Raw genomic sequence first — 26185 nt, 5'->3', positions numbered from 1 at the left:
GTGAGCTCCAAAATAGTTTTTGGATTTCTGACCCCTTGTCATATTTCTACTACCCTCACACCCCATTTCAAATGAGCTACTTTTTACTTATACTTGAGTAATATTTCATCAAAGGGGCCAATTCCAATTCCTATCTTAACCCTCAAGCTCAACCCTTAATCTTAACTGGCCCTCAAAACCAAGTGTTGAGGGTTATTTTGTCACTTAGAAATGGGACACCCCTTAAATGCAGATACGTCTTCAGACTGTAGGGGGCAGAATAACGCGAAAGCTGCGTCCAGTCTGTCAACTCACAAAAAAGAAGAAGAAGAAGAACACATTTACGTCAGGATTATTTATTACGATCCGTTTGTCAGTCAAGTTATTAGGTTGTCAGTTAGTTATAAGATGATACTCATACAAATACCACAACCACGGACATATTCAGCTGACTATTGACAAAAGATCGTAAAATAAAAATAAATGTTAGGCAACAATGACGTCAGTAATCCATAATATGGGCCTAAACTAAGATAATACAATGGTTTTCATCGTTTTTATATCTCTGTTAACAAAGAAAATACTTCATTTGTAGAGTACTCGCTTCGCTGCTTTCGGCGCCATCTTTGTTTTGTTAAAACACGCAATGCATTCTGGGTAGCCCTTGCTCCCAAGGGTGGTCTCGGAAAATCTCAATATTGAGGGCGATACAGCCCTTAAACTTGGCCCTTGTCTAGTCGCTGTATAATAGTTTTTGTTTCATTTTCGTAGTGTTTCAAAAAGTAATGTAAAATAACACGGTCACGGGCCGCGGTTGCATAGCCACTGTTAGCAGCGAGACGCCATGTTTCTACCGGAGCCTGTAAGGACAAAAGCGAGAGAACAAATCAAGCGTCTCTTTTACTTGTAGCAGGAAGTCCCGCCTCCACTCTCTCTCCGCTTCGTCCGCTACGGCCGCGGTAGCTCCGCCCTCTCCCTCGCCTCACGAAACCTCATCTGCTGACGCGGCGAAAGACGACGAGGACGACATTTGACCGGCTGAGGATACCGTAGCGCTCGGGGGAAGGGGAGGGGGTGAGCAGAGGAGCAGTTCTTTGTTGTAAATGTCAGCCTCTCCTCTAGATGTCACTATAAACTACTTACTTCACCTTTAAAGTACATTTCAAATTAACTACTTTTTACTTCTACTTGAGTAATATTTCATCAAAGTATTGGTGCTTTTACTTGAGTGCAATATTTGAGTACTTTTCCCACCTCTGATTGTAACAAGCCTTTGCCCTAAACATGTTCTCTTGTTTCTGTCTTCTCGTCTCAGCTGCAGCTCTCCCGACGCGAGCAGACGTCTCGTCGAACATCAAATCGAGAACCCGCGTCCATCTTTTTCATCTACAAGCGCTTTCACTCAACAAGCCGCACGCATGTGACCTTCTCACGCGGCAGGTTCTCTGCTCCTGTGCACGGTCCACTGCGAGCTTCATGGGTTGAACCGCCAGAAGTTTGACACTCTCCTCCTCTCCGTGCCTTTTCATAACCTCCTCCGCTCTCCACACCACGCTTCCATTCTGCAGCCTCGCTCCGGAGGCTCCTATTGCCCCCATTGCCCCCTATACTACCACCACCACCACCACCCGTGATGGTTTGTCGCGCCTCAGGCTTGTTCGGACTCGCGACCGGAGCGTCGTCCTCCGCTAACACGGACTCGTGGACGGTCTACTAGAGCGAAAGTTACGAAAAGCCAAGAGGAGGAGGAGGAGGAGGAGGAGGAGAAGGAGGAGGAGGAGGTGGTGGTGGTGGTGGTGGGGGGAATAAGGAGCGACAGACAGAGAAAAGGAGCCGCGGCACCACAGTTAGAAAAAAGGAGGGATCATCTGTCCACAGCAGCAGAGGGATCCACCTGTCCCACAGAGGAAAGGGGGGGCCCCCCCACCTGATCCGTTTTGGCTGCAGGGGGGGAACCCTGCGTGGCCGGGAAGGCAACAGGGACTATGCAGCTGGGACTGGTGGCGCTGGCAATGATCTTCCTCGGCTCCATGGGTCACGGCGATGCTCTCAAGCTGGCCAAGGCGAGAAGGCAGAGACGGGGTGAGTCCTCCTGTTTCTCCCCCCTGGGTTTTTGTTTGAAATGTTTTCCCTCTTCCTCTTCAGCACCGCCGCTGCCCTTTTTCGTTGCCGTGGTCTGAGTCACGGCGTCGGCGGACGTCTCGTAAACATTTAACAAGCAAAGTAAAGATAACGTTTTGTTTATTTTCTCATCATTCTTCTTTTTTTTTTGTTTTCCCTGGGTGGGTTTTTTGGGTTCAGTGTTGTTTCTGCCGAACGGCTCGTCTTTCTTCCTCTTTTTAAGATGATGTTTCTCTCAGTTTATGTAGAAACCCTTTATGGGTATTAGGAGTGTTTATAGAAGGGGGTTTTTGAGGTATTTGCCCTCAAAGTCTTGGTTCCCTGGGTGTCTGGCTCTGTGGGCACATAATGGAAGGAGTACCTGACAGTTCTAAGCTGCATCGCTGGTGTTGCTGGAAGCATTTTTTTTCTGACCTCATGCAGCCAAAAGACGTTTGCTCGCGCCAACTAGCAGCATATCACCAGCCTCACAGCACCTCGGGTCTGCTCTTACTGTCATTTGAAATTATTCTTCTTTTACACTCAAGGGGCTCTCAGCCCCATGCCAAGCTCACCCCAATCTCTGCAAGTAAGAATTCATATAATATCACAAAACAGATGTGGTAATCACACACACACACACACACACACAAGCAAGGAAGTGAACAGTTTTTATTTAATAGATTTTGCAAAAATACTTTACACATGCATTAAATGCTCAGGACTTGGGTCACGTACTTGAGCACCTTCTGCAGCATCTGAAATTTGAAGGGTTGCAGTTTTAGGTGTTTTTGTATTAACCCTCAGATTTTATGATCTAAAAAACACAACAAATCTATTATTTTCAATATACTTCATGCAAACTGGATTTTTTTTGTTTGGATTATTGCAGCCTGGTATATGTGAAAGATTAGCAGAAACATTTTTTTTTTTTTTTGCATTATTATTTTTTTTGTAAAATACTCACGTTAACACACCTAGCACACCTAATGGTGCGCATGAAAGTACACAGGTATACAAATAGTATACATCTGTATTTTTTCTTTTTTTTTCTTTTTAGGTTTTAGACCAACATCTCTTCTTTCCATCCATATCAAATATTAATATATATTTTTTATTTTTAACCCTTAAATTGCCAGGGTTATTCATGATGCCCCTTGATTTTATGATCTAAAAAACACAAATTTTTTATTATTTTCAATATAATTCATACAAACTGGATTTTTTTTGTTTGGATCATTGCAGCTTGGTATATGTGAAAGATTAGCAGAAACATTTTTTTTTTTTTTTGCATTATTATTTTTTTTTGTAAAATACTCACGTTAACACACCTAGCACACCAAATGGTGCGCATGAAAGTACACAGGTATACAAATAGTATACATCTGTATTTTTGCTTTTTTTTTTTTTTTTTTGGTTTTAGACCAACATCTCTTCTTTCCATTCATATCAAATATTAATATATATTTTTTATTTTTAACCCTTAAATTGCCAGGTTTATTCATGACGCCCCTTGATTTTATGATCTTAAAAACACAAACAATCAATTATTTCAATATACTTCATGCAAACTGGATTTTTTTTGTTTGGATTATTGCAGCTTGGTATATGTGAAAGATTAGCAGGAACATTTTTTTTTTTTGCATTATTATTTTTTTTGTAATGTCAGATGGCCTAAAATACTCACGTTAACACACCTAGCACACCAAATGGTGCTCATGAAAGTACACAGGTATACAAATAGTATACATCTGTATTTTTGCTTTTTTTTTTTTTTTTAGGTTTTAGACCAACATCTCTTCTTTCCATCCATATCAAATATTAATATATATTTTTTATTTTTAACCCTTAAATTGCCAGGTTTATTCATGATGCCTCTTGATTTTATGATCTAAAAAACACAAATTTTTTATTATTTTCAATATAATTCATACAAACTGGATTTTTTTTGTTTGGATTATTGCAGCTTGGTATATGTGAAATATTAGCAGAAACATTTTTTTTTTGCATTATTATTTTTTTTGTAATGTCAGATGGCCTAAAATACTCACTTTAACACACCTAGCACACCAAATGGTGCTCATAAAGTACACAGCTATAAAAATAGTATACATCTGTATTTTTGCTTTTTTTTTTTTTTTTTTAGGTTTTAGACCAACATCTCTTCTTTCCATCCATATCAAATATTAATATATAATTTTTATTTTTAACACTTAAATCGCCAGGTTTATTCATGATGCCTCTTGATTTTATGATGTAAAAAACACACATTTTTTAAAACTGGATTTTTTTTGTTTGGATTATTGCAGCTTGGTATATGTGAAATATTAGCAGAAACATTTTTTTTTTGCATTATTATTTTTTTTGTAATGTCAGATGGCCTAAAATACTCACGTTAACACACCTAACACACCAAATTGGGCTATTTTTAAATTAGTTTTTGGACTAAAATGGACAAAAAAACAAAATCACATGAATTTTTTTAAAGCACCCAAAAATACACAACCTGGCAAATTTTGAACAATATGCATGAAAAAATGAAAAAGATCACAAAAAGGTGTCTTGGTGTGTTAAAGGGTTAAACGTGATCAGGTTGTGTTGTTTTCTTCAGCCGTCTGCCCTTGGCTGAGGCAACAATTGACAACAGCAGGACTTGTTTTCTGCGTGTAACTCTCTGAATGAATTAAGTGTCATGCAGACATCAAACTCAAACCATCAGCGAGAAGGGTAGCACATCGCCCTCCTCCTCACGCTCCAGGCAACACAAACTGTTTTTGTTTTGCTTTGGTCCACATGTCACGAGCAGTTAACAACAGCACATTTTCAGACTCAGACTCAGACTCCCCTCCGTCCGCTGCTGTTGTGCAGTACTTTCCAACACCTACTTCTTCTATCATTAATAGTAAGAGTAACCTGGCTCTAATGACTACATTTGAGTTTTTGCCGTGACCCAAGCAGGCTGTAATCAGTCCATGAGAGAAGCCTTTTACACCCCCCCACACCCCCCCCAACTTATATGTGGGAGGCAGCAGATGGATGGTTGTGTGAGAGTGTGTATATTTAGAGCTGATATAATCAACTGTAAAAGGCTGAACTGTAAATCCAAATACTCTGGTTTTGTCTCTGACCGACTCCTGCACTTTGACGTATACTTTTCCTCGTAATTATTTAGTTTACGAGAGTATCGGTATCAAAAATCACTGTATTGAATATTGGAATTAGAAACATTCAAAATCCTTAATACCACATGCCACATCTAGCGCAGACTGTAAAAACGTAAATAAAAAGCTTTTTTTTAAACAGCATTTGAAGTCATATTCTGGGCTGTTTATTTCTTCTTGCACCGCAAGCCAAACTCTGGTACACTGACTATTTCTTTATTTGATTACTTGCATCGTTATTTATTTTTTTACGTGTGTGTTTTAAGTTATTGGAGAGACGCTGTGCTCTTTTGTTGTTTTTATAATATCGAATATAATAAAGACCTTTGATCGTTTGAACCCATGAACCTTTAATAGACCCGAATAGTTGAATTGAAATATTGGAACATTATGTTTTTGGAAACGACTAGTTGTGGCTTGGTGGTAAATGCATCAGCACACAATGTGTTGTTTACAGCTTATTAGTTTGTAAGATATTTGACAGCTGCATCAGGGGTATAGATCATGGATGTATTATATGAACTGGATAGAGCACCGCCCCTTCGGTGGGGTTATGGGGCCCATAGAGCATGCGCAGTAGTGTCACTACCATATAAAGATCTATAAAACCCTGTGTCCATGTCCTGTGGACACTTTTACAGGCGTCTCTTTTACTATTGCGGTCAATGGGAACATTGCGTTTGGGCTCCATGGGGTTTTCTGTTGCAGTACCCACAGTGGCCACCATGTAAAAATTGTCTTCAAGGCAGAGGGGGGCGTTGCTCTATCCAGTTCATATTATACATCCATGGTATAGATACTCAAGATTGTGACGTCAGTATCGAACATGAATGAGTTGTAATGAGTCATTGAGTCTCTAAAGAGCTCCCCCTACAGTTTTGGAGTACATCATTTTACGACACCACTGTCGCTATCCATCCATTGTCTAGAGCTTCATCCTCAATCACCGTTGATGCTCCTTCCCACAGACAAAATATTTGCATTAAAAGAAATATTTTGCAGACTGCAAATCATGTTTATGTTTTGAAATCATGTTTTGGCGTCATGTGGCGCCACCTACCGCCGTTTACCAATCATTGCAGTCAGTAGAGTATCAGCTGCAGAGCAACCACGGGTTGCCACTTACGTCAGAAAACGAAAACCTAAAAGACCTCAGTATTTTGAATTTGAATGTAGTGACCGTTTTTGGCCACATTCTTACATACGGCGCCTTTAAGTGACCTACGAGCAGTGAATCCTGTTTGTTGGGCGATTTGCTGGCAGTTTACGAGTGGATCTGTGTACATGTTAGATGCATATTACAGTTCTCTAATGTTCTGCTCTTTGACACAGTCTCATGTATGTCTTCGTCAAAATCTGATCAGAAGCTGATAATACGTTTGTTTTATGTCCCTTACCTTTCCACAGTTAGCACTGAGGGGCCTCCATCTTGTCCGAAAGGCTGTGACCGATGCTCCGAGTACAACGGCTGCATCAAATGTAAGCCCAAGCTCTTCATCTTCCTCGAGCGCTATGACATCCGTCAGATCGGCGTGTGCCTCGCCTCCTGCCCAATGGGATACTTTGGGATGAGGAACCCGGAAGGCAACAACAGATGCACCCGTGAGTTTTTTTTTTGTTGTTGTTTGTAACAGGCAGTGTTGCACTAAAAATATGAAATAAATAGCAATAAAAGCTAAAATTTTATGCATGAGACATAAATGTATCATTAGTTTGCACTGGTATGGTATATGTAGCATAACAATGCAAAGACAGGGGGACACCACAGGTAGAATTAGACTGTTGCAGTTCTTTAAAGCGGACCTAGACCGGAAGTTCCAATCAACGCTGTTTTTTAGTGTGTATCTGCGTCATTACCTTGTTTACGAAGCCCTGAAGGTTCTAAACAAACAGTTCAGCCACTGCTGAGAACGCTGTGTTTTATTGTAATCTCGGGCTCAACGAGATCTCTGAAAAAAACCCGGTCCGGTTACGTAAACAGCGGTTCTCCTGAAACAGCAGGTCCTCCTGCTCCGGGCACTAGTCCGGGCACATCCGTTTGCGTACATTGAACCGCAGAAGAAGAATAACGTCCGTTGTGGAGGTGTTTCACGAGCGACAGTGTCTTCTGACTCTGGGTCTGACTCTGGGTCGTGAAGAAGAAGCTATTTTTAAACACTGTTAAAACAATGTTTTGATAATGGAGTAGCAGTGCATCCACCGTTCCAGAGGGGGGAGCTGCGCTTCTGAGAGCGGTGTGTGCTGAATATGTCACTTCCGGGTACTGGCCAATCACAAGACAGTTTGGGAAGGCTCTGCGCCGGCTGGCCAATCACAACACACTCTGTCTTCTGGGTGTGAGATTTATGTCTGAAATATCGCGTCTCACGGAGATTTCTATCGGCTCGTTTACAGCAACTAGGAGGTTTTTGACCATAAAAACAAGTTAATGTATGTAAATAGACCTCCATAACTAACATATTTGTGCAACAGGACCAACTCTATGTGACCTTTAATCATAATCTACATTAATGTACCTCTGTCAAGAAGATGATGATGTTAACACTAACACAATTCTATATATCAGTAATGTTATTATCAACATGTAACTCGTGAGACCAGTGGCGTGTGGAGTTTTCCATGGTCTCCGTCACTGAAATGTATATATACGTATATGTATATATACAAAAAATATATATATATATATATATTTCCATATATACATATATGGAAATATTTTTTATTTTTTTGCATCAAAAATGTGTGAAAAAGTGTATTTTTTTTCCCATCTTCAGTATTTGAGTTTGAGTCTTCAGTGATAAAACTGTTTTCAAATGCCTGAGCAGTAGTAGAAGCACCAGTCGTGGTAGACCATGTAAAGTGGAGACGTCACACAGTGTCATTAAAATGTGACAAGTGTTTTAACATTTTTCAGTTTCACAGTTTGTAAACAGATTCTTTCACTTTGGTGTTCATAAAACAAGCTCTTTGTGCTGTTACCTGTGGCGCCCCCACCTGTCATGTTCCTGTGATTTTACTGCTTTTATTTTCCCTGTGAGCTTTGTTTCCTCCGTTATATAGACATGACTGTTGTCGAGATGTGATGAGAATCAGTCGCAACAAATTCAGCCACATGTTTTTGTTATTTCAGCGCAGTGCATTATTTTCTTTGCTCTCGTGATGTTGTTGCAGCAAAGGGCTGAACTTCCTCTCCGTGTATTTCTCTGGGGCCCTTTGGCGGCTAACCTGGGTTATTATCCAATCATTTGCCTTCATACATGTCATTCCGCAATGTCTCGTTAGCAACATTTGTCTTACATTACAGGCCTACAAACATCAGTGCTGTCAAATTTAGCTGTCAAAGTCTTAAAAAAAATTGTAATTGGGAGCAGGAGGCAAAGACTTTTAGATCCCAAAGTGAGATTTAGTGTTAGACCGTTGGATTCAGACCAGCTGCAGAGTAGACATTCTTCACTTGAACACTTGCACACGTGAACGCGATGTGTGTGTCGATGTGAAAAAGGGCTCGAATGTAAATTTGCAGAAATCCATCTTTCTCCACTGTTTTTTTTTTGTCCAGAAAAAGTTGATTCAGATGGAATAAATGATGCAAAGTGAGGAAATGCCTTTCATGAGGAGGCTAAACCTTTTGGGAGCCTTTTAAAGTGTCTGCTTTTCATCCTTCTGTGTTTGTAATTATACAAAACTTTTTTTTTTTTTTTAAGGAGTTCTTTTGTTTGACTGGAGCGTCAGGGATTTTTAATGAGTTTGAGGTGTGGAGAAAACCCACTCTCGGGAAAGACCAGGGAAGAGAGAAACACTTCTGGCTTTTTTACGGTTCACACCCATGTTTGACAAAAACAAAGGCCTGTGGTGCACGTGTGTTTTTAGGAGAACGGTGTTTCTCACCCCAAATAGACCTTTGTGTTGTTTAATCACCAATTAATGTCTCACATGGAATCAAGTTTCTTTGGAGTTTCTTTCTTTTTTTTGGAGCTAAATTTTCCTAAATTGTCCATCGACCTTTCAGTGATTTGTTCCTTTTATTTCATCCTCTGTTCTTTCTCTCTTTTGTTCCAGAATGTAAAATAGACAACTGTGAAGCCTGCTTCAACCGCAATTTTTGCACAAAATGTAAGGAGGGGTTCTATTCACACAGTGGGAGATGCTACGCAAGCTGCCCTCCGGGCTTGCGCACCACCAACGAGACCATGGAGTGTGTCGGTGAGTAACCTTTGACCTCCCACTGTTCTCCAGCCTTTAGGCCCGCATTATACTTCTCCGACTGCGTAACCACGGAGACCCCTCGAGCCTTCATACTTCTGCGTCGATCAGTAGGGGTCGCTACGCAAGGTTGTTGTGCTTTTGGCTACAGTGAGCAATGGCGTCCGAGAGAGGGAAAGACTGTTGTTGTTGTTGAAACAGTGGCCGTTTCTCACTTTTCTGTGTCCCGGAACGCAGTTTTAAGATAATTTGAGGCGAGAAATTGGCCATTTAGAGTCTGTGTGTGTTAAGATATGACTTATTTATAGTTTGGCAGCGACGTTGTCAGCGGTGATCAGCTCTGCCATTTAGAGTCTGTGTGTGTTAAGATATGACTTATTTATAGTTTGGCAGCGACGTTGTCGGCGGTGATCAGCTCCGCCATTTAGAGTCTGTGTGTGTTAAGATATGACGTATTTATAGTTTGGCAGCGACGTTGTCAGCGGTGATCAGCTCCGCCATTTAGAGTCTGTGTGTGTTAAGATATGACTTATTTATAGTTTGGCAGCGACGTCGTCGGCGGTGATCAGCTCCGCCTCTGTGGACGCTCGGTGCGCACTGTGAGCCGGCACAGAGCAGCGTTAGCTCGGCCTGTCCTGAGGACCAATCGCAGCTCTTGCCGTCTCCGTTGTCCCTTGACGGAGTGACGGACACTTAAAAAAATATTTTGTGCAGTCGGAGACGACGCAGAGGCTCTGTGACGGGCTCTGCGTCGACACTTAGGAGTATAAGGAGTATAAATTGGGTTTAAGAACATAAACACAGAATCGTTGATACCTGTTGTCATAAATTAACAAAAACAATCGCCTCATGTATCGAAAGCCAGATTTGTTCAGTTGTTGGCCTGAAAATAAGAGCGAACAAGCACTTGGGCTTTTCTTTTTTGTGGTTTTAAATCCCGCCGAAAATAATTCTGTCATAAGTTAGAAACAACACCGTTAACACTGAAATCCTGAGCTTTCCAAGCTTGGCTCAGTGCTGTAAAAACGTGGAAATCTGGACTCACTTTTTGTTGGCGTCACATGCCATTCCTTTGACTTGACCCTGCTTGTCCACAGAGATGTTAAAGGTGCATTATGTAATAAATCTAAAGCAACTGGGCCATAAAATCCTCCTAATATGTCACAAAGACTCACAAAGAATAATGTTCATATAACAAACTGAACTCACCAACAACAACAGTACAGACAAAATATTTGCATTAAAACATTTTTTTTTGCAGACTGCAAATCATGTTTTTGTCATGTGGCGCCACCTACCGCCTTCAACCAATCATTACAGTCAGTAGAGTCTCAGCTGTCGAGCAACCACGGGTTGCCAGTTACGTCAGAAAAAAAAAACCTAAAAGACCTCGGTCTTTTGAATTTGAATGTAGTAACCGTTTTTGGCCACATTCTTACATATGGCACCTTTAAATGTGACTTTACATTTTTTTTTGCTATTTTCAAGCCCAGGATTCTCACAGGACACTTTGCTTTTGTGCGGTTTTCACGTTTGCAGCGCCCCCTCTCAATCTGCCCATCGCTTGTCAAAAGGAAAAGATTGCTTTCAGATTTGGAAAATGACCTAAACTCATTATCCTGCGGTAAAACTACTGAGCTAATGCCGATGTTGACGTTAGTCTTTGTTTGATGCTTTTTCCCCCTTTAGGTCAGCGTGCTTCAGAGTGTGAACTGGGAGAGTGGAGCCAGTGGAGTTCCTGTACGAAGAAGAACAAAACGTGTGGATTTAAAAAAGGCTCGCAGTCTCGGCTCCGTTCGCCCCTCCCGCACGTCTCCGGCTCGGACACTTCGCCGGCCTTCGCGCCGCCGTCGCAGTCCTGCTCTCCGCAGACGGAAAAGCGGAAGTGCGTCGTGACGAAGACGCCGTGCGCGAGAGGTAAACGCAAATACAGGCACACACACAGTGCAGAAAAAACATTATAAGTACTGATTCTCTAGTGACTAACATTTAACCCATTAAGGCCTGAAGCGCCTGGAAAAACTTCAATGCCGACTAAATGACTGATTTCTCAGCCTCTGTAGCAGATATAGGAACACAATTCAAAAAGTATATTTACTTATTTACTAATTTAGATACAAAAATGTAAAATTAAAGTGAATAACTATTTTCAATTAAAAAACAGTAAGAAAATAAAGTAATATCAACTTGTGTCAGTGCCTTGAAATCCACTGTCACCCCTGTTGTATGGGCTGAAATATGTGCCACCAGAAACTGAATTTGAATCGTTTATATTTGAATTTGAATCGCTAAACTTGAATAATTGCATTAAAAAAAACTGAATTTGAATCACATAATTTGAATTTGTATTGTTTAATTTGAATTATTGCATTGAAAAACTCTGAATCTGAACAGTATAATTTGAAATTGAACTATTCAAATTCAACACTCCATATCGCTTCGCATTCGGTTCTCACGATTCAGATTCAGTTCTCCAAATTCAGATTCAAATTATATATGGAGATATGGAGTGTTGAATTTGAATAATTAAATTTCAAATTATACTATTCATACGGTGATCAGCCGCGCCTCTGTGGACGCTCGGTGCGCACTGTGAGTCGGCACAGAGCAGCTTTAGCTCGGCCTGTCCTGAGGACCAATCACATCCCTTGCCGTCTCCGTTGTCCCTTGACGGAGTGACAGACACTTAAAAAATATTTTGTGCAGTCGGAGACGACGCAGAGGCTCTTCGACGGGCTCTGCGTCGACACTTAGGGCTCTGCGTAGGTTACGCAGAGCCCTAAGTTTCGACGCAGAGCCCTTATACCCCCCGAAAATTGACGTATCCGCTCTCCCGGCGTCTATGGTAGAAGTGCGGCAATGCTTTCCCCGACAGCAATGCCGTTAAATATGGATCTAAGCCTTTGACAAATGCGTTGACAGAGCGCTGATGATGAAGCATATCAGTTCCACATAGGTTCTGCCACCTGACAATGTTTGTGCGCTGCACACAGGAAGTGATTTGTTTTACGCCAAGACAGTCAGAGTCAACGAGCGACACTGCCGATTCCACTCTCGATGCCATGTCCTCCTCCTCCTCCTTCTTCTTCTTTGTTGGTTACTTGCAGAGTCATTCACCGTTTGCATAATGGCAGCACAAGAGGGCGGCCTCTGTGGAGCAAGGTACTTTCCTAAAGAACATCCATCCATCCATCCATTATCTACCGCTTTATCCTCCACCAGAGGGTCGCGGGGGGTGCTGTGCCTATCTCAGCAGACATTGGGCGATAGGCGGGGTACACCCTGGACAGTTCGCCAGTCCATCGCAGGGCCACATAGAGAGACAAACAACCATTCACTCACACACTCACACCTACGGTCAATTTAGAGTGACCAATTCACCTAATCCCCATATCGCATGTTTTTGGACTGTGGGAGGAAACCGGAGAACCCCGGAGAAAACCGGGGAAAACCCATGCACACTCCTTGCAGAAAGGCCCTTGTTCCGAAGTTGTTCCAAACGGGGCTCGAACCCAGGAATCCGGGTCTTCTTGCTGCAAAGGCAAGAGTGCTAACCACTACACCAACCGTGGGCCCCCTAAAGAACATATAAAAGATTTATTCTACGAAAAAAACCAAATCGTTTTTATTTTTAAAAAAAAGACTACAACCTTGTCCAAACACAGTTATGAGTAGTATATGTCATTTCTGCCAATAATCCTCTCTAAACGTTACACACCGGACCTGTAACATCAGCTTTAATCAGATCACACAAACACCGAGATCGCAGATAGGCAGTAAAAGCCACGTGCTTCATAAAACGCCTCCTCCGGTTAATGCGATGACCGACGATGGAGCCGTTACTCAACCCCCCCCCCAAAAAAAGCCCTGCATTCCTGCCAGTGCGTTTGTGACCCGTGGCGCGTTGATTGGGTTTGGTTTGGCCCCGGCTCACGCGAGGATACAGAACCTCTTGACTTCTCAGCGTGTAAACAATAAACCCCCGAGTCTCGCGAGCCAAGCAGATGAAGGGCATTACGCACTGCGAACCTGGACGGGGATCTGAGCGGAGCGATCGAGAGCTATTTGTTCTGAGGAGCGCCGAAGCGTGAGGTTTACGTGGCCGTGACATGTTTGCTTGGGCCCTTATCATCCGCACTGCAGTTAGCGCTCCAACAGGTTAACGGTCGTTCTCACCATTATCAGCCTTCATCATCAACAGTGCATCAGTCACTGATGACGACGCTCAATAAATGATAGAACTGGCCAGGTGGTTAAGAGTTTACTTGATTTTATCATTGGTGTCGGGGTTGACAAACCTTTAAAGGGGATATATGTAAAACATGTACCACAAAAGACTGTACTGTACTAGAGAATGTGATCGCCAAAGGTTCTGGAACATTGAAATACAGAGCTGCACTTAAACCTGGGATTACACAAAGTCTGATTTATTTCCAAAAACCTTTGTTGGGGTGAATTCCAATTCCTTGCTTAACCCTCAATCTCAAAAATGTGCGCTCCCTCTAGTGCAAGTGCTGTCCCGAGGGCTGTATCGCCCTCAATATTGAGATTTTCCCGAGACCACCCTTGGGAGCAAGGGCTACCCAGAATGCATTGCGTGTTTTCACATAACAAACATGGCGCCGAAAGCAGCGAAACGAGTACGCTACAAATGAAGTATTTTCTTTGTTAATAGAGATTAAAAAAATGGTGAAAACCATTGTATTATCTTAGTTTAGGCCCATATTATGGATTACTGACGTCATTGTTGCGTAACATTTATTTTTATTTGACGATCTTTTGTCAATAGTCGGCCGGTTGCGGACAAGCGATGGTTTGCTATGGTTTACTTTTCAATAAGTCGTGGTGTGTGGTAACTGTCAGCTGAATATTTGTATGAGTATCATCTTATAACTAACTGACAACCTAATAACTTGACTGACAAACGGATCGTAATAAATAATCCTGACGTAAATGTGTTCTTCTTCTTCTTCTTCTTTTTTGGAGTTGACAGACTGGACGCTCGCTTTCGCGTTATTCTGCCCCCTACAGTCTGAAGAAGTATCTGCATTTAAGGGGTGTCCCATTTCTAAGTGACAAAATAACCCTCAACACTTGGTTTTCAGGGCCAGTTAAGATTAAGGGTTGAGCTTGAGGGTTAAGATAGGAATTGGAATTGGCCCTTGGTCTATTTTAAATATCCACCATCAAAGAGTCACTGTGTTAGCAAAGATGACCCACACCACCATCGGTCCTCAAATTAATTTCCATCCATCCTTCTTCTACCGCTTTTTCACCCACATGGAGGGAGCTGCCAATCTCAGCTGACATAAGGCAAAAGTGGGGTACAGTACAGTACACCCTGGACAGATCACCTGTCCATCACAGGGCCACATATAGAGTGGATATGGAGTATCCAGTTTACCTTATCCCCATATTGCATGTTTTTGAACTCCACGTAGAAAGACCTTGTTTCCGACTGGGTCGCAAAACCCTGGTCTTCTCTCTGCAAAGGGCGAGAGTCAAATTCACTTTCCATTGTCTTTATTTTAACATCACCCACTGCGGACGATGCTTTTTGTCATTTCTGAACCCACAGCTGTGGAGACTAACTCTTTTGGCAAACCCGTGCGTCAAAGCGCTCCAAGCTGCGTCACCGAGCGATTTTCGACTCGACATGTTTTCCTTAATCTCGGATTACGTCTCTCTGTCGTACTTAACGTAACACATTTCGTACACACCTTTTAACAATGTCCTTCCCAGCTGACTGCCACCAAATACACCCGTTTTTGCACAACGCGCCCATTCTAATGTTGGAAACGCTTATTTACTGAGGACTAAGTGAGAACTCGCCAACAGAGCGGCGTTGAAAGCGTTCATTGCTTGGTGACACGCTTAGGGGATTTCGAGCACGGCAGCAATGTTGTGTAACAACATTTGCTCAGTCTTGGCATCCGTGCAGTTGTTGCAACACGTAACAGATGATGAGGCCCGAGTGTTTGTGTGTGTAAACATTGGAGGAAATTTGCATATTCCACCGACCAACAAAACACGATCTGACGTCGTCCCGTATACGTCAGTGGTGACGTCTAGAGGCTGGTATGGCTTGACACAGCGTGTGCTGCGACACCTGCGTGTCTGAAGAATTAAGGACACGATATATGTACAGTATGTTCCCGTATGAAATAACTTTAGCTCTGGCAACTGTCAAAATATCTCGGATCAAACATCGGTCACATCGGTATTATTGGCTATGGCTTAGTTGACACCTGACGCGCGATGATGACTCATGGAAGATTTTTGGATCGGCGGGACGGTTGCCTGTTGACGTCATGGAGATTTTTTAAGTCCTGTCCTTTTTTGGGGGTTTCGGAGCGAAACGGCGTAGTCGCTGCTAAAAAACGGAACAAACATTTCTCCGTGAGGTAATTCGCGGTTGCGATCGGTGCCGCGACGCAGGTAACACCGCCGGTTGACGTGCGTAAACACGATGAAAAAAGAGCACACGACTGTGGATTTCATCTGTGGGAGTTGGCCAGCTGTCGGGCTATATAAAACACCAGGCAGACCTTGTATAACAGTAGTGATTTAGTGGTCTGCATATCTCACGCTTTGTGTAGATTTGGCTGCAAATCCCACCTCCCCACACCCACCCACCTCTTTTTTTTTCCCCCTGAAGCTTCACAAAAGGGTCTCACGCAAAAAAACTGGATCTTCAGGATGTGTTATTGCGTCGGTCAGGCACGATTGTTTAGCTTGGATGGAGAGGAGGTGCAATCAGAGCCGTCATAACTGATGGAGTCCCTTCTCCTTGGCTCTGTGGAGTGATTTGTTAGATACGTAATTAAGGCCTCGTGCACCGACAGCTTTGTTGTTTCCATGTCTGTCGAAATTCCGTGATCATTGGCGTTTGGATTGGAACGATGTGACCGAAAGTCGGTCTTCTATATTGTTATCTTATATATTAGCAAGCTGTCAATGAGTTTAACACATACAACATGCAGAGGCGCAGCTTGTGAACAGGCAAGGCAGGCAACTGCTTGGGGCCCCGAGCCGATAGGGGCCCCCCCCCGAAACCTCCCTAAAGGGGCCCCACCTCACTTTAACCTGTGTGAAGTTATCGTTCTGCAAGTTGGAAAATTAAGAGGATTATTTACAGTGTAATGCATATCTTATTTTACTCAGTTTATATATGTTTTTTTTCAGTTATTTACAGTATTTTATTGATCTATATATTCATATTGTTTTATAATGTGGGTTCTTTACAGTGTAATGTATTTTTTTTTTTTTACTAAGTTTATATAGTTTTTTAAAAGCTATTTACAGTATTTTATTGTTCTTTACACTTTTTACATTTTTATATGTAAGATCATGGTGATGAACACTGGTTGGAAGGAAGGGCCCCCCTGGGGATTTTTGCTTCGGGCCCCTACAGACTCTAGTATCGCCTCTGACAACAATGTGCACGTCATGCTCAAGCAGAGACATTTTTCACCGCAGATATTTGCCATCATGAAATAGTTGGACAAACACAGGTTTTACCAATAATATTAACGTCCCACTCCAGGTTTAAGAGAGTCACACTAAGTACTTGACACTTTTACTTGTACAAAATGTGCATATTCACATACATGTTTCTGGATGTGTTTCAATAAAGTAATTATACTCGATGGTCATTGTAGCATCGCTAAAACAACAAAACTAATGGTGGCCTAAGACCATTAGTCACATGCTGCATGAGGACTCTTTACTTCACTCAGGCTCTTGTTCATTGCAGCACATTGATTTAATTTAAATAATTACTCGCTGATATTAAGCACTTGCCTAAATATTTTTAAAGCGGACCTAGACCGGAAGTTCCAATTAACGCTGTTTTTTAGTGTGTATCTGTGTCATTACCTTGTTTAAGAAGCCCTGAAGGTTCTAAACAAACAGTTCAGCCACTGCTGAGAACGCTGTGTTTTATTGTAATCTCGGGCTCAGCGAGATCTCTGAAAAAACCCGGTCCGGTTAGTTAAACACCGGTTCTCCGGGACAGCAGATCGTCCTGCTCCGGGCACTAGTCCGGGCACTAGTCCGGGCACATCCGGTTGCGTACACCGCAGAAGAAGAATAACGTCCGTCGTGGAGGTGTTTCACGAGCGACGGTGTCTTCTGACTCTGGGTCAAAGTCATAAAAGGGACTGTTTTGATAATGAGTAGCAGTGCATCCACCGTTCCAGAGGGGGGAGCTGCGCTTCTGAGAGCGGTGTGTGCTGAATATGTCACTTCCGGGTACTGGCCAATCACAACACAGTCTGTCTTCTGGGTGTGAGAGTTGAGTCTGAAATATCGCGGCTCAGGAACAGCGTCAGAAAAGAGGATTTCTATCGGCTCGTTTACAGCAACTAGGAGGTTTTTGAGCATAAAAACAAGTTAATGTCTGTAAGTAGACCTCCATAACTAACATATATGTGCAACAGGACCAACTCTATGTGAGCTTTAAACACCGTCTGCATGGGTGTGTTGTTGGATGAACCCGTGATTGTGGTTGTGAGTGATTTTGATGCAAACCATGTGCAAACCATGTGTAAACCACATGCATCCAGCCTAAAGTATATAGAGTAAACGCTACCATTATACTCTGTTTAGCCATGCTGACAGTACATATGCAGTCATTAATGGACCACAAACAATAATCAAAGCTTTACAGGAAAACTTATCAACAAGTCTTAATTTTTGGAAGTTCTACAGCTAAAATATCTCACACCATTGTTGGATCAATCGCCATGAATTTAAGTGTACAGATATTTGCGTGCACCTCAGCATTCAGTGATAGATCATTTAAAGGGATAGTTCGGAATTTTGGACATAAGACCTTTTTTTACAACTCAGCCGGTGTGATGGAGACGTCTGGAGACGTTTTCAAGAAATTTCATTCAGTTCTTCTAGTTGCCGAGTTCGCTGGTGCTATGGCTAGCGCAAGTCAATGGTACACGCTAGCATGGCGTTAGAAACACTCATACCGACTCCACAGTGCACCCGAGGCAAATCAATTGTAACGGCAGACTATCGATGTACATATCTGTGTTGATAGAATGTTTGAAATAGGTCTTATGTCCAAAATTCCAAACTATCCCTTTAAGGTCCAGTCTGCAGGTGGGCTTACTGACTTACTTAAAAAACAACAACTTTGTTATACGTAGTCTTAGAATAAGCCTTTTTTTTTTAACATGGACTTGCTTTGCATCTTGAGCCAATATGTGTCTACAGCTGCCCTAACTTGTGTTTTGCATTTTGAAGATGGAGCTCGCTATAAAAACACAGCGGTGAACAGCTTCAGCCACATAAACGTGTTTCATAAACCGACAAAGAAGAGGAGAAGTGGCGACGGCGTGTTTATATCCTTTGCAAAGGCCACCGTATTTGCCCGACGTGCTTTGGAAAAGGTGGTCTGGTTTCACCGTTTCTTCGGCAGCCTCACCGAAATACGTCTCTAATTTCCACAAATTCGTACACCAACTGGACCTTTTACGTTGACATCCATTGACCGCTTTATCCTCCACAGCGTTCTCAGCAGTGGCTGAACCGTTTGTTTAGTACGTAAGCGTATTGCATTCACTTGAAAAAAAAAAAAAAAATCCAGTTTTTCTCAGTAATAAATTTTCGGTTTGATTTTTTTAATAATCTTTTTTCTGTTTTTCTGAGTAATATTTTTTTCCCCTGTTTTTCTGTCTAATTATTTTTCTGTTTTTCGGAGTAATTTTTTTTCTGTTTTTCGGAGTAATTTTTTTTCTGTTTTTCGCAGTAATTTTTTTTTCTGTTTTTCGTGCAAATCTTTTTCTAGCTTACCTGACAACTGAAATCATGCCCATAAACCCGTTCGTCATTAACACCTTACCTGCTATGTTGAGCGATAGGCTTACGATAGAAGGATACAGTCCAAAACATAACTAACTAGAGTATCATAGCCTGTGTGTAACTAATTACACGCCTTACCTTAATTGACCCGCTACGGTAGATCATTTATGAGGCATGTATGTGCGGGAAGGAGTCACCATATGTGTATGCATGGATGTATATCCATGGGTGTATGGGAGTCACTTGCAGGTTGGAGGTTCTCGCGAGAGTTCTCGATAATTCAGAAAAAAAATTACTCTGAAAAACAGGGAAAAAAGATTTGCACGAAAAACAGAAAAAAAAAATTACTCTGAAAAACAGAAAAAAAATGATTCAGAAAAACAGAAAAAAATTAGACAGAAAAACAGGGAAAAAAAATATTAGTCAGAAAAACAGAAAAAAAAAATATTCAAAAAATCAAACCGAAAATTAATTAGTGAGAAAAACAGGATTTTTTTTTTTTTTTCAAGTGAATGCAATACGCTTCCATAGTTTAGAACCTTCAGGGCTTCTTAAACAAGGTAATGACGCAGATACGCACAAAAAAAACCAGCGTTAATTGTTACTTCCGTTCTAGGTCCGCTTTAAATTTCTGCCTCAACAGTTACCAACTCCTACAGTACATCCACACATTAGGGTTTTACACCTGTCACTCTTTTAAAGAGCATAATTGCTCTCTTGAAGCAAATGACCATCACGGTGTGGTTAATGTCTACACACGACCCACTCGAGACGACGTAAGAGCTGCTGTTGCTGGAAAAAAAAATAAAACACACACAGGACAGACAGACATGCAGAGAGAGCACTTAGGAGAGTCAGATGACATTCATTTCTGTCACGTAAATCACCCCGAAATCACTTCTGGCATGATGAGTTAAACACTGTCAAGGGTCCAATAATGGGCCCCACGAGGACATAAAGAGCAGTCGCAAAGTGGAAGTGAACACGCGTCTAGTTTTGGACGGCCGTTGTTTAGGCAGCACTCAGAAGTATTCAGTGTTTTTTATATTTGTGGGAGTAGAGTTACGCTGCGGGGATGTTTGTTATGAACTTGTGTGCGGCGAGAGTCTCTGCGCATCCTAGAAACCAAGTGAACGCGTGCCAAGGGCTGGACAGTGTTCACGACGCAGCTGACAACAGCACGGGCTTATGGCGCCACCGTGTTTTTCTACTGCCATGCAGCAATAACTTAAGGTCTGTGTTTATTTCCCTTAAAAGCCTTTTTAAACATGTCGTACAAACAGTTATGATTTCTTGGCTTTAATGCGAAATTTACTGAAAAGTACGACGTTTCTCAGGTTTCACCGAAAACAATTTTTCCGAGCAGCCGGCGAAAACCATTAACTGGTGATGACATGCATTCGATGCAGTTGAATGTGGCCCGGCTTAACGCGAGACTAAACATTTATTCACCACAGGTCCGTGCGGCAGGGTGGGTTTCTTTACTCACGTCTGAGCGCTCAAAGGAATCAGGCCCACACAGTAGTGCACAAAACCTGCGACAGAAACAGGAATAGCTCCTCTTACTGGAGGAGAACATTTTAAAGGTCACATAGAGTTGGTCCTGTTGCACATATATGTTAGTTATGGAGGTCTACTTACATACATTAACTTGTTTTTATGCTCAAAAACCTCCTAGTTGCTGTAAACGAGCCGATAGAAATCTCTCTTTTCTGACACTGTTCCCGAGCCGCGATATTTCAGACTCAACTCTCGCACCCAGAAGACAGACTGTGTTGTGATTGGCCAGTACCCGGAAGTGACATATTCAGCACACCCGCTCTCAGAAGCGCAGCTCCCCCCTCTGGAACGGTGGATGCACTGCTACTCATTATCAAAACATTGTTTTAACAGTGTTTAAAAATAGCTTCTTCACGACTCCCCGCCGCAGTCCCTTTGATGACTTTGACCCAGAGTCAGAAGACACTGTCGCTTGTGAAACACCTCCACAACGGACGTTATTCTTCTTCTGCGGTTCAATGTACGCAACCGGATGTGCCCGGACTTGTGACCGGAAGCAGGACGATCTGCTGTTCCGGAGAACCGTTGTTTACGTAACCGGACCAGGTTTTTTCAGCGATCTCGCTGAGCCCGAGATTACAATAAAACACAGCGTTCTCAGCAGTGACTGAACTGTTTGTTTTGAACCTTCAGGGCTTCTTAAAGGGACACTGTGTAGTATTTATGGGTTTATATGACCCAAAATCCACTTTTTTATACATATTATGTGCTCCTGCATTGTCTAGTCGCTGTATAATAGTTTTTGTTTCATTTTCGTAGTGTTTCAAAAAGTCATGTAAAATAACATGGTCGCGGGCCGCTGTTGCATAGCCACTGTTAGCAGCGAGACGCCATGTTTCTACCGGAGCCTGTGAGGACAAACGCGAGAGAACAAATCAAGCGTCTCTTTACTTGTAGCAGGAAGTCCCGCCTCCACTTTCTCCGCTTCGTCTGCTACGGCCGCGGTAGCTCCGCCCTCTCCCTCGCCTCACGAACCTCATCTGCTGACACGGAGAAAGACGACGAGGACGACATTTGACCGGCTGAGGATAACGTAGCGCTCAGGGAAGGGAGGGGGGTGAGCAGAGCAGCAGTTCTTTGTTGTTAATTTCAGCCTCTCCTCTTGATGGCACTATAAACTACTTACTTCACCTTTAAACAAGGTAATGACGCAGATACACACTAAAAAACGTTAATTGGAACTTCTGGTCTAGGTCCGGTTAGGTTTAAGAGTTAGTATGAGTTAAACAAACAAACACTGTATATTTTTTTAATTGTGTTTTTGTGCATTCTCATTTCCAGAGCGGAAGAACAAGGGAGATCAGCAAGACGATTCAAACCACAGAGACAGGGATAACACACGGGGTCGAGGAAAAAGTGGCAGCAGAGGAGGAGGAGGTGGAGGAGGTGGAGGAGGAGGAGGAGGAACTAGTGGTGGTGGGAAGAGGAGAAAAGGCCAGAGCAGGACGACCACTGTCGCTAGCATCACGACCAGCTTTGTCTCCTAAACTCCGGTGGCTGCTTCGGTGAGGCTGAGTTGGAAAAAAAAAAAACAGTTGTATCGACGGTTGCCTCACCCCAGCAGTGCCAGCTGTAAAGTGAAGGAATGGATTAATGCTGCTATGTGTCGGAGGAGACAAAAAAAACGAGGAGGAGGACAGCTGCAACAAAACAGGCTCTCCTGCAGCTATTTGACGAGATTAACTCGTCCGGGACGGACCGACGCGACTTTCCGATCCCACCGCGCGGCACATCGCTGCGGGGAGAAGCAAAGCCACAGCGCAGACTGCGGTTCGGTATCGTGACCCCCCCCCCCGCCGCTCGTGTCACTTGTTGAACTAAAGAACAGAGAGCGTGCGCGTAACGCAGCATTAACGCTGGAAGACCTGATAACGAACGCGAGGCCTTTTCACTTTGCTCCGCCGGCTTATGATGTTACAGTCCAGCTTTTTTAATCACAATGTGTTCTTTATTTGTTTTTTTTTGTCGCGTTTGGCGAGAGGTTAGCCCGGACGGGGTGTCTCACGACAGCCACTGTGAAGGCAACGAATAGAAGACGAAGACTTTATTTCCTAAAATAAAATATAAAAAAAAAGGCACTGGAATTCACTTGTGGTCGGTGAGGACAGAGGATCCTCTGTGTGTTTTATTTTGACAACGGATTCTACTACAAAACAAGCCCCAAGAAGATGAAGCGGTGGATTACCGCGTCCTTTCGGCCCCGGTTGTTGACACAGACTTTTGTGCCATTTGATATTTTTGATGTTTTTTCCGGATTCGACGTTGTTGACGTATCAGAAAATAGTTTCTCCAACCGAAAAACAAGGAATTACAAAAAAAAAACAAATATTTGCATGGTACAAGGTTACATGTGCGTGCTATTATGCATGCAAATGTGTGCGCGTGAGTGAGTGTGTGTGCGTGTTTCCATGTCTTTTGCGTTTGCAAGCTTTTCAGTACGGAGTCGAGTCGCTCTTCGACGGCAACCTGGTCGTTGTGTTACAAAAAATGTTTGTTTACATTGGTCTCACAATAGGGTCTGCATTTCGAGAGGAAACAAAAATGTAAATGCACAGCGATTATAACTGCAAGCCACCGATTGTTATGTATATGACATCGACTCATCAGCTGCTCAGTATCCATGTATGTTTTGCGACAGGGTCTGAAGATTTTTTGCACAACTATAACGTTATAACGTTTCCTCCTGCTCAAGTTTCACAACAGTCATAGCATCTTACACGTTTATACTCCAACAGCCGACTTTTTTTTTATTTTTTTTTTTTTTTAATCCCTATAATGTTTTTATGGATCTGTTTGCTTTTCAGGAGAAGTTACCTGCTACATTATTCATTCATACTATGGATTGTGATGCTAAAACAGGGCCGTTTCTAGCTGTTTGGGGGGCCCTACGTGAGATAACTATTTGGGGGGCCCCTATTTTTTTCAAACTCGATGGTAGAGATTCCGAACTTTTTCCGATTACCCCTCAAACACTTACATGCTTTGCAAATATAGGCATATTGAATGCATCCAATACATGCAAATAAAGACAGGTACTTTTACATAAAATATGAGTCTGAACTTGCAGTTTGGGGGCCCCCTGGTGGCTGTGGGGCCCTATGCAGCTGCACAGTCCGCATAATAGCAAGAAACGGCTCTGATGCTGAATATGTCAAACTGTTTATCATCAAAAAGCAAGAAGTATTAATATAATCATGTATAGCTTATTGAAGCTTAAATAAAGTTCAGATGAAGCTGATGATGACACTTTCATTCATACCCTGATTTTACGAGTCTCGTTGATTTCAGCTGGAATCACTCTTATCGTTTCAGCTAAAGCTGCAGCGTGTGACCTTTGTTGTTGTTATTATCGTGCTTCTGTTTGTTTCTTTGTTTGCTCTGTCAAGCAAAAGTATCAGACCTGACTGAGGGAGCGTTTGTGTGTATACAGCAGCAGTGCACAGGCAGGTGAAGAAGCATTTTTTGCAATGACCGGGTGATTTTTTTTTTCCAGCTATACAAATGACTACCAGTGGTGGGCTGTCAAAATCAATAATTCAATTAATGTGTTTCCGAACGTGTCTGAATTCAATTACTTTTTTCCAGTACGTTCCGGTTATATTTCCAGCAAGAATATGGTTATATATTTTTGTGAAGCTGAGCTCCGTGGACCTGCTCTAGTAGTATCGTTGGCCCTCGGTGAAGCTGCCATTCGGTGTAGTGCAGGGGTCTGCAACCTTTAGAATGAAAAGAGCCATTTGTGTCCCCTCTCCGCTCAAAAAAAAATATTCTGGAGCCGCAAAACCTATTTTATCCTTTAAATGAACATAAAATCCCATGTAAAGTTGTTGTTTTTACACATATATACTATATTTAAAGAACTATGTTGATACCAAACCTCTAAACTGTAGAAAAACGACTTTGAGATGAATTTTATCAACGATTATATGTAGTTTATGTCTGAGAAAATCTGCCTGGCCTAAGTACATGGACCTAAACACGGACAGGACTCCAAATGGGGAACTTCTTCATGTACGCATTACTTCAATGGCTTTCAGGGGAGGTTTATACAATTGGATGTGATGGACAAAATATCAAAAACACTTTTATTTACACCTTTAACTTGACAAAAAAAGTGTGAAAAACATGAAAAGTTTTTTTCTTCAAAGTCGAGAAGGAGCCACTACAGAGGGGCTGAAGAGCCACATGAGGCTCTAGAGCCACAGGTTGCAGACCCCTGGTGTAGTGGTTAGTACGCTTGCCTTTTGCAGCAAGAAGACCCCAGGGTTCCTGGGTTCGAGCCCCGTTTTGGAACAACTTCGGAACAAGGGCCTTTCTGCGGGGAGTTTGCATGTTCTGTCCCGTGTGTGCGTGGCTTTTCTCTGGGTTCTCCGGCTTCCTCCCACAGTCCAAAAACATGCAGATTTGGGGATTAGGGTGAATTGATCACTGTAAATTGACCGTAAGGTGTGAGAGTGAGAGCGAACGGTTGTTTGTCTCTATGTGTGGCCGCCTATCGCCCTAATGTCAGCTGAGATAGGCACGGCACCCCCCTGCGACCCTCTGCTGGAGGATAAAGTGGCAGATAACGGATGGATTAGAACGCTGGATCTGGCGCTAGACGCTGCTGACGTCATCAACAAAGTTTCTGAGCGATGTGAGTGAACTCTCATTAAAACATAATTCACGGAATGCAACCGAGAAGGAGCTGCTCATTCGTCTTCTTTGTCTTTCTGTCAATTTAAAGATTCATCAGAAAAGGATAGGACGACGGATTTAATTTACAAATAATGAGCGACTGTTTAGGAGATACAGTTATTGTGGTGTTTTATTTTATCATATATATATGTATATATATAAACATATATATGTATGCGCATATATTATATACTTTATTGAGTCAGTTGAGTGACATAATGGAAGATGTGGTGGTGATGCTGCAGTAGCCTATAGCTGTTATAATGCACAGTGATGTGCTCGTTGGTGTTAGTGCATATAGTGCACGATAGTGTATTTTGTATGTGGTTTGTGTGCGTGTGTGTTTTTTTAATTTTTTGTTATTTTACCGAAGGCCCTGAAACCCCCACCGTACGCTACCGATTACTACTGATACGGCAGTTCTTTCTTTGTGTTTTCAGTCGTACTACAGCCCGTTTACAGCCGTTGCGCCTTTACTAGCGCAACGTTGAAATTTGTCTCAAACTAATCACTTCCTGTGTGCGGCCCAGGAAATGTCGCAGCTATCTTCTAGACCTGACAAAAGGATTCTGGTTATTCTGAGTCACTCGACTGATCCTGGTTATGAGAGTCACTTGAGTCAGTATTGCTAAATTGCCAAGAAAACTCAGTCCTAGCCCCATTGTCTCTAACCACTAACACAGTAG

General features: G+C 42.5%; 1 protein-coding gene across 1 annotated transcript; it reads left to right on the top strand.

The window, feature by feature from the left end:
• Window positions 1-1964: 1964 nt before the first annotated feature.
• rspo1 (R-spondin 1) lies at window positions 1965-22309 on the top strand (the record flags this gene model as incomplete). The annotated part of the gene is made up of 5 exons (XM_083910323.1): window positions 1965-2061; window positions 6648-6842; window positions 9300-9443; window positions 11133-11360; window positions 22104-22309. 5 exons carry the CDS (start codon window positions 1965-1967, stop codon window positions 22307-22309), a joined length of 870 nt encoding a protein of 289 aa, XP_083766449.1.
• Between the last annotated feature and the right edge of the window lie 3876 nt (window positions 22310-26185).

The sequence above is a fragment of the Microchirus variegatus genome (genome assembly GCF_963457635.1).
Source record: "Microchirus variegatus genome assembly, chromosome: 2".
NCBI classification, from domain to species: domain Eukaryota; kingdom Metazoa; phylum Chordata; class Actinopteri; order Pleuronectiformes; family Soleidae; genus Microchirus; species Microchirus variegatus.
Note: the sequence above shows the minus strand (reverse complement) of the source record. Positions and strands in the feature narration are given on the sequence as shown.